General features: G+C 38.7%; 1 protein-coding gene across 1 annotated transcript in view; it reads right to left on the bottom strand.

The window, feature by feature from the left end:
* The window catches only part of Ube2j1 (ubiquitin conjugating enzyme E2 J1), a 31468-nt gene that overhangs the window by 5921 nt on the left and 12356 nt on the right, over positions 1-13191 (bottom strand). The window contains exons 6-7 of the mRNA XM_046431501.2: positions 12380-12509; positions 9950-10069 (exon numbers count right to left, since the gene is read on the bottom strand). Coding sequence (XP_046287457.1) covers positions 9950-10069; positions 12380-12509 — 250 coding nt within the window. The remainder of the gene's footprint in view (positions 1-9949; positions 10070-12379; positions 12510-13191) is intronic.

The following is a 13191-nucleotide window of genomic DNA, read 5'->3' as shown; positions in this document are numbered from 1 at the left end:
AATAGTGATAATTTAAGTTCTTCTTTTCCTATTTTTGTGCCTTTAATTTCTTTCGTCTGTCTAATTGCTCTGGCCAGTGTTTCGAGAACTATGTTGAACAGAAGTGGTGAGAGAGGGCATCCCTGTCTTGTTCCAGATTTTAGAGGGAATGCCTTCAGTTTTTCTCCATTCAGAATGATGCTAGCCTGAGGCTTAGCATAGATTGCTTTTACAATATTGAGGTATGTTCCTGTTATCCCTAGTTTTTCTAGAGTTTTGAACATAAAGGGATGCTGTACTTTGTTGAATGCTTTTTCCACATCTATCGAGATGATCATATGGTTCTTATTTTTAAGTCTATTGATGTGGTGAATAACATTTATTGATTTCCGTATATTGAACCAGCCTTGCATCCCAGGGATGAATCCTACTTGATCATGGTGCACAATTTTTTTGTTATGTTTTTGTATCTGATTCGCCAGAATTTTATTGAGGATTTTTGCATCTAGGTTCATTAGAGATATTGGTCTGTAGTTTTCTTTCTTTGAAGTGTCTTTGTCTGGTTTAGGTATCAGGGTGATGTTGGCCTCATAGAATGAATTTGGAAGTTCTCCCTCTTTTTCTATTTCCTGAAGTAGCTTGAAAAGTATTGGTATTAGTTCCTCTTTAAAGGTTTTGTAAAACTCTGCTGTATACCCATCCGGTCCTGGGCTTTTCTTAGTTGGTAGTCTTTTGATGGTTTCTTCTATTTCCTCAATTGATATTGGTCTGTTTAGGTTGTCTATATCCTCCTGACTCAATCTGGGCAGATCATATGACTTAAGAAATTTATCTATGCCTTCACTATCTTCTAATTTATTGGAGTATAAGGATTCAAAATAGTTTTTGATTATCTTCTGTATTTCGGAAGTGTCTGTTGTGATATTGCCTTTTTCATCCCGTATGCTAGTAATTTGAGTTCCCTCTCTTCTTCTCTTCGCTAGCATCGCTAAGGGTCTGTCGATTTTGTTTATTTTTTCAAAGAACCAACTTTTAGTTTTGTCAATTTTTTCAATTGTTTCTTTTGTTTCGATTTCATTAATTTCAGCTCTGATTTTAATTATTTCTTGCCTTCTACTTCTTTTGCTGTTGTTTTGCTCTTCTTTTTCAAGGATTTTGAGATGAAGTATGAGATCATTTATTTGTTGGTTTTTTCTTTTTTTAAGGAATGAACTCCAAGCAATGAATTTTCCTCTTAGAACTGCTTTCAATGTGTCCCATAGATTCCGATATGTTGTGTCTGTGTTTTCATTTATCTCTAAGAATTTTTTAATTTCCTCCTTGATGTCTTCCATAACCCATTGATCATTCAGTAACCTATTGTTCATTCTCCAAGTGATGTATGCTTTTTCCTTCCTTCTTTTATCGTTGATTTTCAGTTTCATTCCATTATGATCAGATAAGATGCATGGTATTATTTCTACTCCTTTATATTGTCTAAGAGTTGCCCTGTGACATAATATATGATCTATTTTTGAGAAGGATCCATGTGCTGCTGAGAAAAAAGTGTAACTGCTTGATGTTGGGTGGTATACTCTATATATGTCAATTAGGTCTAGGTTATTAATAGTGTTATTGAGTTCTATAGTTTCCTTATTCAACTTTTGTTTGGAAGATCTGTCCAGTGGCGAGAGAGGTGTGTTGAAGTCTCCCATGATTATGGTATGGTGGTCTATTAGACTCTTGAACTTGAGAAGAGTTTGTTTGACGAACATAGCTGCACCATTGTTTGGGGCATAAATATTTATGATTGTTATGTCTTGTTGGTGTATGGTTCCCTTAAGCAGTATGTAGTGTCCCTCTTTATCCCTTTTGATTAACTTTGGCTTGAAATCTATTTTATTTGATATGAGTATGGACACTCCTGCTTGTTTCCAAAGTCCATATGAGTGATATGATTTTTCCCAACCTTTCACCTTCAGCCTATGTATGTCTTTTCCTATCAAATGCGTCTCCTGTAGGCAGCATATTGTTGGGTCTTGTTTTGTGATCCATTCTACTAGCCTGTGTCTCTTAATTGGTGAGTTTAAGCCATTAACATTTAGGGTTATTATTGAGATATGGGTTGTTCTTCCAGCCATATTTGTTTATTTCTGTTACTAAACATGGTTTGTTTTCCTCTTTGATTATTTTCCCCCCCTTTACTGTCCTACCTCCCACTGTTGGTTTTCATTGTTATTTTCCATTTACTCTTCCTGTAATGTTTTGCCGGGGATGTTTTGAAGAGATGGTTTTCTAGCTGCGAATTCTTTAAACTTTTGTTTATCGTGGAAGGTTTTAATTTCATCTTCCATCCTGAAGCTTAATTTCGCTGGATACACAATTCTTGGTTGGAACCCATTTTCTTTCAGTGTTTGAAATATGTTATTCCAGGATCTTCTAGCTTTCAGAGTCTGTGTTGAAAGATCAGCTGTTATCCTGATTGGCTTACCCCTAAATGTAATCTGCTTCCTTTCTCTTGTAGCTTTTAAAATTCTCTCCTTATTCTGTATGTTGGGCATCTTCATTATAATGTGTCTAGGTGTGGATCTCTTATGATTTTGCACATTCGGCGTCCTGTAGGCTTCTAGGATTTGGGATTCTGTCTCATTCTTCAAGTCTGGGAAGTTTTCTTGTATTATTTCATTGAATAGACTGCTCATTCCTTTGGTTTGGAGCTCTGTACCTTCCTGTATCCCAATGACTCTTAAGTTTGGTCTCTTAATGTTATCCCATATTTCTTGGATGTTCTGCTCATGGTTTCTTAACAGTCTTGCTGAGCTGTCTATGTTCTTTTCCAGTTGAAATACTTTGTCTTCATTGTCTGATGTTCTATCTTCTAAGTGTTCTACTCTGCTGGTAGTATTCTCCATTGAGTTTTTAAGTTGGTTTATTGCTTCCTGCATTTCTAGGATTTCTGTTTGTTTTTTATAACCTCTGTCTCCCTGTATAGTTGATCCTTTGCTTCCTGGATTTGTTTGCGTAATTCATTGTCGAAGTGATCTTTCATTGTCTGATTTTGCTGTCTAATGTCTTCCTTGATACTCCAGATCATCTGAAGCATGTATATCCTGAATTCTTTATCTGACATTCCATCTGCTGCAGCTGTTACCTCTTCTAAAGTTGCGTTGACCTGCATTGCTTGTGGTCCTTTCTTTCCTTGTCTTTTCATACTGCTTGCGTATCTTTCCTGCAGGCGCGGGCGGCGGCTCTGCTCTCTCCTTATTCCAATTGGGGTGTCGTGGCTACCACGCCAGCAGGTCACTGGGCCTGTTCTGGGCGCTGGCGGCGGCTCTGTTCTGCCCCTACTCCAATTGGGGTGACAAGTGTACCACGCCGGCAGGCCACCGGGCCTGATCCGCCGGTCGGTTGCAGGTTTGCCTACCCTGCAGGCGCGGGCGGCGGCTCTACTCTGCCCCTACTCCAAATGGGGTGACGTGTCTGTCGTACCGGCAGGCCACTGGGCCTGTCCCGCTGGTCGGTCGCAGATCTGCCCACCTTTCGGGCACGGGTGGCGGCTCTGCTCTGCCCCTACTCCAATTGGGGTGTCGTGACTACCCCGCCTGCAGGTCGCTGGGCCTGTTCCTGGCACGGGCGGCAACTCTGCTCTGCCCCTACTCCAATTAGGGTTGTGTGTGTACCACGCTGGCAGGCTCCTGGGCCTGATCCGCCGGTCTCTAGCAGGTCTGCCTACCTTGGAGGCGCGGGCGGCGGATATGCCCTGCCCCTCCTACCACGCCTGCGGACCCCTGGGCCTGATCTGCAGGTTGGTCACAGGTCTGCTCACCCTGCGGGCACGGGTGGCGGTTCCGCTCCGCCCCCACTCCAATTGGGGTCACGTGGCCACCACACCGGCAGGGCCTGATCTGGGCGTGGGAGAAGGATCTGCTCTGCCCCTACTCCAGTTGGGGTGACGTGTGTACCACACTGGCAGGCCACTGGGCCTGACCCGCCAGTCTGTGACAGGTCTGTTTACCTTGCAAGCGCGGATGGCGGCTCTGCCCTGCCCCTCCTACCACGCCCATGTACCACTGGGTCGCGGGTCTGCCCACCTTGCGGGTGTGGGTGGCGGCTCCGCTCCGCCCCCTCTCCAATTGGAGTCACGCGGTCACCACGCTGGCGAGCCGCTGGGCCTGCTCCGGGCGCTGGCGGCGGCCCGGCTCCTCCCCTCTGGCTCGACGACAAATTGAGGAGACTCGGGTGTCTGTGCCTCACCCCCCCTACCAGGAGACCAACTGTTTCTGTCGCCGCTGGTATTGATGAAGTTCTCTCCTCCACCGCTTTCTGATGACATCAGATCTCTGCCATGTTGGTATCCTATGCGAATGGCAGCATTTCGTTCCCCTTGCCGGGCAACCAAAGCAACGGGTGAGTCCTGACCAGCCCTCAGCAGGACCCGGACCGAGAAGCAGTTTCCGTGGGCTCCTAGCCCTGGGCCAGGGCAGTTCCAGGAGCCAGAACTCGGCCGCTCCGTGCTCGGTGTAAGCTCTGATAAGAGTAGGCTCCAAGAAGCAGTCCCCGCGGGCTCAGTTCCAGGAGCCGGAATTCAGCCGCTTAGTGCTTGGTGTATGCTCTGATAGGAGCAGGGTCCAAGAAGCAGCCTCTGCAGGCTCCCCAGCCCTGGGCCAGGGCGGTTCCGGGAGCCGGAACTCGGCCTCCCCGCGCTCGGTGTTCGCTCCGATAAGATCAGGTTCTAAGAAGCCCCCAGGCACTGAACCCTAGCAACTGTCTGCAAGCCGCAGGCGAATGGCAGCCTGAAATTACCTGTTCTATGGCTGAATGAGCTGCGGTCAGTCAAAAACAGGTATGGTGACGTCAGTTTACCAACATGGTGGCTGCTGGCCTCCTCTGTGGTCTGACCGGTGTGGAGAACCGAGATGGACCGCTTCCTTCCCCCGTCTCGAACCCAGAATTCAGCCCTGAGTGCGGTGCTTGCGCGGCTGGCAGAAACTGCAGCACTGTAACCCTGTGTCTCTATCCCAGCGCGCGTTGCAGACTCTAGCCGCGGGGCGATTTGCTGAATAAGCAGTGTTACCCTCCATGCGACAAACCTCTCGCGTTTGAGTCCCCGTAGCCGATCCTCGTGCGATGGAAATCCTTCCTCCAGGTTCCAGAGCACCCCACTATTGCTGGAAATTCCTAACAAGATAGCCTTTAGCAGTCCTGACTTGTCATACTCCCACACAGTGAAGCAGCACACGGGGGCAATGCACTCCCCTCGCCGCCATCTTCTTGGAAGTCCCCATAAATTCTTTATACAAATATTTTTTTTAAAATCAGGTGCAATTTTCAGACCAGTCTAATCTTGTTCACAATTCCTGGTAAGTGAACTGAACTCAAGTCCAGAAGTATCTGTTACTTAGTACTGAACACTCTGTGCTATGTATAGAGTTCCCTGGGTAAGTAAGTGCCAAGAAAAAATTTGGTAGTAGTAATGTGACTCAGTGTGTCCTCTCTTTCGGCACATGGGTTGCTCTCCACAAAGTACTGTATAGTAACTGCTTTTTATCATTTCACTGACTGGTCAGTCAGAGCTAACTACAACGTGATACCAAATGGTTCCAAATACTAAATATAGTTAATATATAAGAAAAAAAATGGTGATGATATGTTCAAGTAAGCTGTATAAAATACAAATTCCATTTAATTTATACAGATACTTTAACCCTACCTCTACGGTCTTGAATTCTATTAAAATATATTATTTATTGTATACTGGTTATACATTATCATCAGTACACATTCTTTCAAAAAAATAAGAATGCATGTTTTACTCAGAATAATGCAAATATTTTAAATACAAAATGTTTAAAATGCCTCATTAGATAAAATGTAAATATTTAGAAGAAAAAAAATCAACATAATTCAAAAACTTTTAAAAGGATGAGCTAGGCATGCTGGCACTTGCCTGTAATCCTAACTATTTGGAAGTTTAAGGCATACAGATGGGCAAGTTCAAGGCCAGCCTAGGCAATGTAGCAAGACCCAATCTCAAAATAAATAAAAAAGGGTTGGGGATGGAGTTCAGTGATAAAGCGCCCCTGGATTTTAATCACTAGTACCAAATAAATAAAAGGTTAGAGACTGGACTCTGGGTTGGCAACAGCTTTAAACATTAGGGGAAACACTGCTAAGTTACCTACAGAAGAATTTCTATTTCAAATCTAACATTCATCTCAATATTGAAAAGCTTAAATAATCTGAATTTCTTACAACGTCCTTGGGCATCACTCAAATGCAGTATGACCCACAATACAGAGGTTAAAAGGAACTACAAACTTTGACTTTTACATAAAAGTTAGTGCTAGGGCTAGAATGTAGGTAGTAAGGTTGGAGCTCAGTAGTAGAGTGATTGCCCAGCACCTGCATCTAGGCCCTGGGTTTGATCCCTAGCACTGCAAAGAAAAAAAGTGCTGATAACAGAATTAGAGTTGCATGAACTCAGACCTCCACAATCCAGGATGCCAAGGAGCAATCTGCTCATTGAAGAGTGCTGATACAGAAAGCTCAGTGTTTTTATGTCATCACAAGTGTCGTAAAATGAGTTAACAAATACTCAATAGGTTGAACTGAATTATAATAGCCTATATAGAAACATTCCAGTTGAAATCTCCCATTCTTCTGATTGCTCAACCCCAAGAAGATGAAAGTAATAGAGCCAAAGTATTCAAGGCTCAAAGGGAAACACGTTCTTAAGGAAAAGAAAAAACATGGTGGTAATATCAATCTAGAAATTAGCACTAGAGATTGAGTCAGATTAAAACTTTTATTTTTACACATTACTTTTTCCATTAATTTAAGAGAACATTATCCTGTCCATAATCCTGACCAAAACAGGAAACTTTATCATTATTAGCTTGGCTTTGTCGCTTAGTAGTTGCGTTATCCTAAGCAAGTTAGTTAACCTAAGTCAATTCCCTCAACTGTACAAGGATAGAAACCAATTCAGCAGTTATGAGGATTAAATGGCATAATGATAATAAAGTGCTTAGTATACATAACTGCTTATTAAATGTTATTATTAATATTATTGCTATCAATATATCTCTTTGGAGACAATAAAAAGTTGTGAATTTACTTACGCCAGCTTTTTGACCCTTTATTAGTATGATTACTATATTTAGAAAAACAATCCTTTAAAATACTGACTATAGATGATATTTTAGTACATGTACTTAATGGAAATATTTATATGGATATAATATTTTAATTGGGTTCCTATGTTTCAGATGTCTTTTGGATGCTAGATCGCTAACTGAAACCTAGTGTTTTGATACTATAAAATTCTAAAATTTTTCCTATTTAAAATAACCACAGTCAAGGTTAAGCAATATAATATCAACTTTTCTACAATAACCTATAAAAACCAGTATCTACTTGAACATAAAATGAATCACTTATTTGGAAACTCAATCCCTGGGAAGAGCACAAAATCTGACAGATCAGAACATGAAACTCCATCATTTCTACATAACTAAAAAAACTGCATCAGAAACAATAAATGGCCTGATGTTACCTGTTGTATTTTAGACTTTGGGCAATCTCTAACTCCAGCAAGGTATTAAAAAAAAAATAGCTTATCAGGAATTTGAGGTATACCATCTCAGTGAATTTATATTATGCTTGCATGTGAAGCAGATATGCCTAGCTAAAACCAGGTTTCAGTCATTCCCATAGTGGTCAAATTATATAATCACACTTTGAAATAGTTTATATGTAAATGTAATTAAAAGCCCCATTTGGCAAATATAGACAATTTAATTTTTATGGTAATTTTAACTAAAATTGTTCTCAATTAATGATCTAATATATATTGAAAAAAATTCTAAGTTTTATGAACATTAAAATCAAAATGGGAAATACTCTAATAATATTATTGCCGTACAGTCTAATTACTTAAATTTCTTGATTTCTTTGTCTGTATCCCTAGTGTTTTTTTAAAGTGTCAATCCTAAAATTCATTCAATCAACAAGTATGTATTAACTACTTACTATATACAAAGCATTAAGCCAAGCACTGGGATTAGTCAAAAGAGCCTTGACTCTCAAGAACTAATGTTCAGGGACATGAGATAGGCAATAAATAATTAATAACAAAATAAATTACAACTGAAAAATGTAACAAAGTCATTTTATACAGATTTAAAATGTACAAAAGATAGATTTAGATATGTCACAAATATTAAGAGACCATCCCAAATAGGTTTTTAAAAAAATTACCAACATCATCTTAGTAATAATTTTAAAAGTTATTTACCAAATAAAAACCAATTAGAATACTAATGATAAAACCAATTAGAATACTAATCAGACCAGGTACAGTGGTGCACACCTGTAATCACAGCGGCTCAGGATGCTAAGGCAGGATGCTGGAGTTCAAAGCCAGCCTCAGCATGGTGAGGTGCTAAGCAACTCAGTGAGACCCTGTTTCTAAATAAAATACAAAAAAGAGGGCTGGGAAGTGGCTCAGTGGTTGAGTGCCCCTGAGTTCAATCCTGGGTACCCCATGGCCCTCTCAAAGAAAAAAAAAGTAATAAGGAAGTTTTAACACTTCAAATTGACTTTAATTCATTATATTCCTCTGCAATTCATAAAATTACATTGGGATCATATAAAAACAATTTAAATTCATCCACATATACTTTCTTCCCACACCTCCATCTTCAGTCCCCTAGAACTTCCCCTAGAGGACGCTCTCCCTTGCTTTTCTCCAACTCACTTTTCTCTACCCAGCTCACTCTGAATAAGAGAGAACCACTCACTATTCACTTCTAAATCAGAGTAAGTTATTCCTGACTAAGGGGCAAATATGCATTTGCCCAGCTTTTCCCATTTTCCTGACCCTTTAAAGTCCTCTATAAACTGATGGGGAGATATGAACTTAGCCAAACAAACCAAAAAGACCCCCAAACAGTTCATCTTTTCTATATAGAAAGGAAAGTCCTTATTTTCCCTCCTAATCCTAATTATTTAGCACTGATCCAATCATACTTTTTAAATCAGTCTCTTTGATTACCTAGACACCAATTTTTTTAGACAATAGTTCAGGGCACATCTAGCAATACACAAAGAATTCATTCATTCTTTCATCCAAAAATTATTAGACACTTACTATGTGGAAGGCAGTACTATCCAATAGAACTGTGAGTAATAATAAAAATCTATATCTATACTTCTAAATATGGTGGCCACTAGCCATATGGACCACTTGAAATGTAGTTACTGTGAGCAATTAAGTTTCAAATTTTATTTAATTTTAATTACTTTAAATCTAAATTCAGATAGCCACATATGGCTTGTGGTTAGTGTATTGGACAGAACAAGTGTCAAACTTTCAGTTCCAGATATTTATCTAGTCAGTGCCTTTATGCAGTTTAAAAAACCTGTCGAGAAAGTGTCTATTTAGAAAGTGGCTAACATTTTATTTCATTCAGAGTCTAGGACTACTAGTTACTGAAAGTAACTTAAAATTTTGAGTACTCACAGAATTCTGGAGGGACAAAAGAATTTAAAAATTATTTAGTCAAGCTAGGCACAGTGGTGCATGTCTGTAATCCCAGCAACTCAGGAGGCTGAGGCAGGAGGATAGCAAGTTTGAGGTTAGCCTTAGTACCTTAGTGAGACCCTCAGCAACTTTGCAAAATCCTGTCTCAAAATAAAAAATTAAAAGGGCCGAGGATGTGGCTTAGTGGTTAAATACCCCTGAGTTCAATTTCCAGTACTAAATATATTAATTTATTAATTAAATACCACTTAACAAAGAAGAAAACTAAAACCCAGAAAGTTTCATAACTTGCTTGATAATATATGTAATTCATTAGAGGGACAACTGGGCTACAATCCAACTATTAGAATGAAAATTTTCAGATATTTGATCTGGGGTCTTCTCTTTCTATTCCAAATAACAATAATAATATAGATACACATATATATTAAAAGATAAAAGTCATACCGATGTGCTGGCCGTAGCACCCTGGAATGTTGTAGGAACATCATCTTGTATATCATTTAGTGAAAAAGAGTGGTTTAAGTCTGATTCAGCAATAGTCTTTCCAGATGAATTGACTTCTGCCTATATATAAGACCCAAGAGTAGAATTACAAGAAGAAACATACAGAATAACACACAATCTACTAAATTTCTGTCTTGGGTTTATTTTAATTGCTAGTTTAATATCTACTACTAATAAGTTATAAGCTTGAGCACTCATGTGCCTGATACCATCATGGCTAAATATTAGAGGAAGAGGCATAAGCAATCCATGTTCTTAAGGAGAACAATATCAACACCCATGTTCACCCATGTTCATAATCTATAATTTAAACTTAAAATTTCATAATCTACAATTTCAAAACATCTCAAAATTGAAGTATTTTGGGTAATTTTTATGTGGAGCTGACCTGAATTGATGTCAGTGAGACTAGTAGTCTTTATTCTACATTAGTGTAGATATTGCCAGACTTGCTGAGTAAATATTAATGGATTTGATTATAAGCTGCTACTTCACATTCTACTAAATGTTAGTTAATATAGAGCTACTATATTTTCTAAAATCTGAGAAATTCTGATGTACAAAACATATTTGGCTTTACTATTTTCAGATAAGTTATTTTAAGTGTTAATAAGCATCCTAAGAAGGAAGAAAATATAACTGACATTTATACCTCCTTTTCTAGGCACTACAATAACATAGAAGGGAAAACTTCCCAAGAACTGGACCTAAAGGACAGACATCATGCAAAGAAGTAGAGAAGAGAAGGCAGCATATTGTTTAATGAAGGTTAACATTTTCTTTTCTGGAGCTAATTAAATTCCAAAACATAAGTGTAGCCAAAGTAAAAGTACTATATAAATCCTATGGTTGGGTAAAACATGTATAAAAAAGGGATAAAAGGGAGATATGTCAAAATATTAGCAGTAGTTATTTCTTGGGGATGGGATTATGGATGATTATCATTCTTTTTTATTTTTTGTTTTTAAATTTGTTCTAATCAGTTATACATGACAACAGAATATATTTTGATACATTGTATACAAATGGAGCACAACTACTACTTCCTCTGGCTGTACACAGTACAGAGCCACACTAGTAGTGTAATCACATGTGTGTATAGGGTATATGTATATGTCTGTCTTATTTCACCGTCCTTCCCAGCTTCTCCCCTCCTCTTACTCCCCTCTGCACAATCCAAACTTCCTTCATTCTTCCCTATACCCTACCCCCCCACTATGGATCAGGATCCGCTTATCACAGAAAACATTTGGCCTTTTTGATTATCATTCTTATTGTATCTATATTTTCTAAAATAATGGCTAGAATTTTTAAGCACCTGGGACAGTTCTAAATATAATGTATGTATTACATGTATTAACTCACTTAATCCTCAAAAGAATCCTAGGGGATATAGGCTAGGTTCCATTATTATTTACAGATAAGAAAAAAGTATAAACAGCTGTGAAGTCTGAGGCAGGAGGATCATGAGTTCAAAGCCAGCCTCAAAAAAGCAAGGTGCTAAGCAACTCAGTGAGACTCTGTCTCTAAATAAAATATGAAAGGGCTGGAGTTGTGGCTCAGGGGTAGAGCACTTGCCTCGCACGTGTGAGACCCTGGGTTCAATCCTCAGCACCACATAAAAATAAATGAATAAAATAAAGGTACTGTGTCCAACTACAACTAAAAAAATAAATATTAAATATATATATATATATATATATATATATATATATATATATATATATATATATATATATATTAGGAGAGGAGCTGTAGCTCAGTGGTAGAGCACCTGCCTCGCACATGTGAGGCACTGGGTTCAATCCTCAGCACCACATAAAAATAAAGAAATAAAGACATATAAATTAATTAATTAATTAAAAAAATATGAAATAGGGCTGGGGAGGTGACTCAGTGGTCAAATGCACCTGAGTTCAATGCTTGGTACCAAAAAAAAATAATAATAATAAAGGAAAAAAAAAAAGGCCCACAGTGGTTAAGTAACACATCTGGCTGGCATCACCCTACTATGAGCAGTGAAGTTAAGATAAGAACCCTGCCATTCTAATTGTATACCAGAGTCAAAGTTAACTGCCATGCTATAATGCTTTTATGAATGTAAACCATGAGTTTTGTAATAAGAAAACAATTATTTGTAAAATCTCATTGCAATCAAACTACATTGCCTTCTTTTTTATCCAGAATTCAAAAGTAAACCAAAAAGGGTACCTAAGTAGAATTTATTTAGGGCGTATGGTCCTAGCATGTGTGAGGCACTGGCTGAGATCCTCAGCACCACATACAAATAAATAAATTAAATAAAGGTAAAAAAATACAATAACTTTTTTTTTTTTTTAAAAAAAGAATTTATTTAGGAATCTACAGTACCTTAAAACTGATTTGTCTAGCCAGTTCCTTGGCTTCTTGGTCAGCCTGGCTTGAATCACTTCCAGATTTTAAAGGCAAGAGGACATCTTTCATGGCAGAGCCACATCCTTCACAGCAGAAATCTTGGGACCTGGCAGGAAATAATTATGTGCAATGAGTATAAGTCAAATAGTTGAATGTTGATCCTTTTTTGTTAGATATTCAAATACTGAATGATTAAATTTAAAAGAAAAAGAGTACTGAGGCTGTCTCTGCCTTTGGAGAAGGCCCACATTCTCCCTTGAAGGCATATTCCTTGCTTTACCCAAAGCCTTGCCCCCATTCCTCCTTGAATATGACTGCTCTTGGTTACACAGACAAAAATGCTCCTGCAGAGGGATGTAGCTCAGTTGGTAGAGTGCTTGACCGCATACATGAAGCCCTGGGTCCAATCCCCAGCAACACACACACACACACACACACACAAACTTCTGGAAAAAAATAGAGAAGGTAACACTACTAGGCAATCACAACTTGATAAAATCTCCTGAACTTTATTCTAGATCATTTAGTGAGTTGTTGCAATGAGCTATATATTACAGATGCAAAGATGGATAGAAATTTTGAACCTTGTGGAAAGCTACATGTAAATAATTGCTCTGGTTCTTTTCCATCTGTAATACCATCCAAGTAGAGACAAATGGCCAGTAATGTTTTCCAGGAGAAAAATTATATTTCACTGTAGTAAAATAAATCTTAGTGAAATATTATCAACTACTTTTTAAAAACAAGACAACATGAATGCAACTTTTTTAGCTTCTGGTCACTCCAAA

Source organism: Marmota monax, unplaced genomic scaffold (genome assembly GCF_021218885.2).
Source record: "Marmota monax isolate L192 unplaced genomic scaffold, Marmota_monax_Labrador192_F-V1.1 WCK01_AAM20220418_F8-fsc00013, whole genome shotgun sequence".
Lineage (NCBI taxonomy): Eukaryota > Metazoa > Chordata > Mammalia > Rodentia > Sciuridae > Marmota > Marmota monax.
The sequence above is the reverse complement of the archived record's forward strand: the minus strand, read 5'-3'. Positions and strand labels throughout refer to the sequence as shown.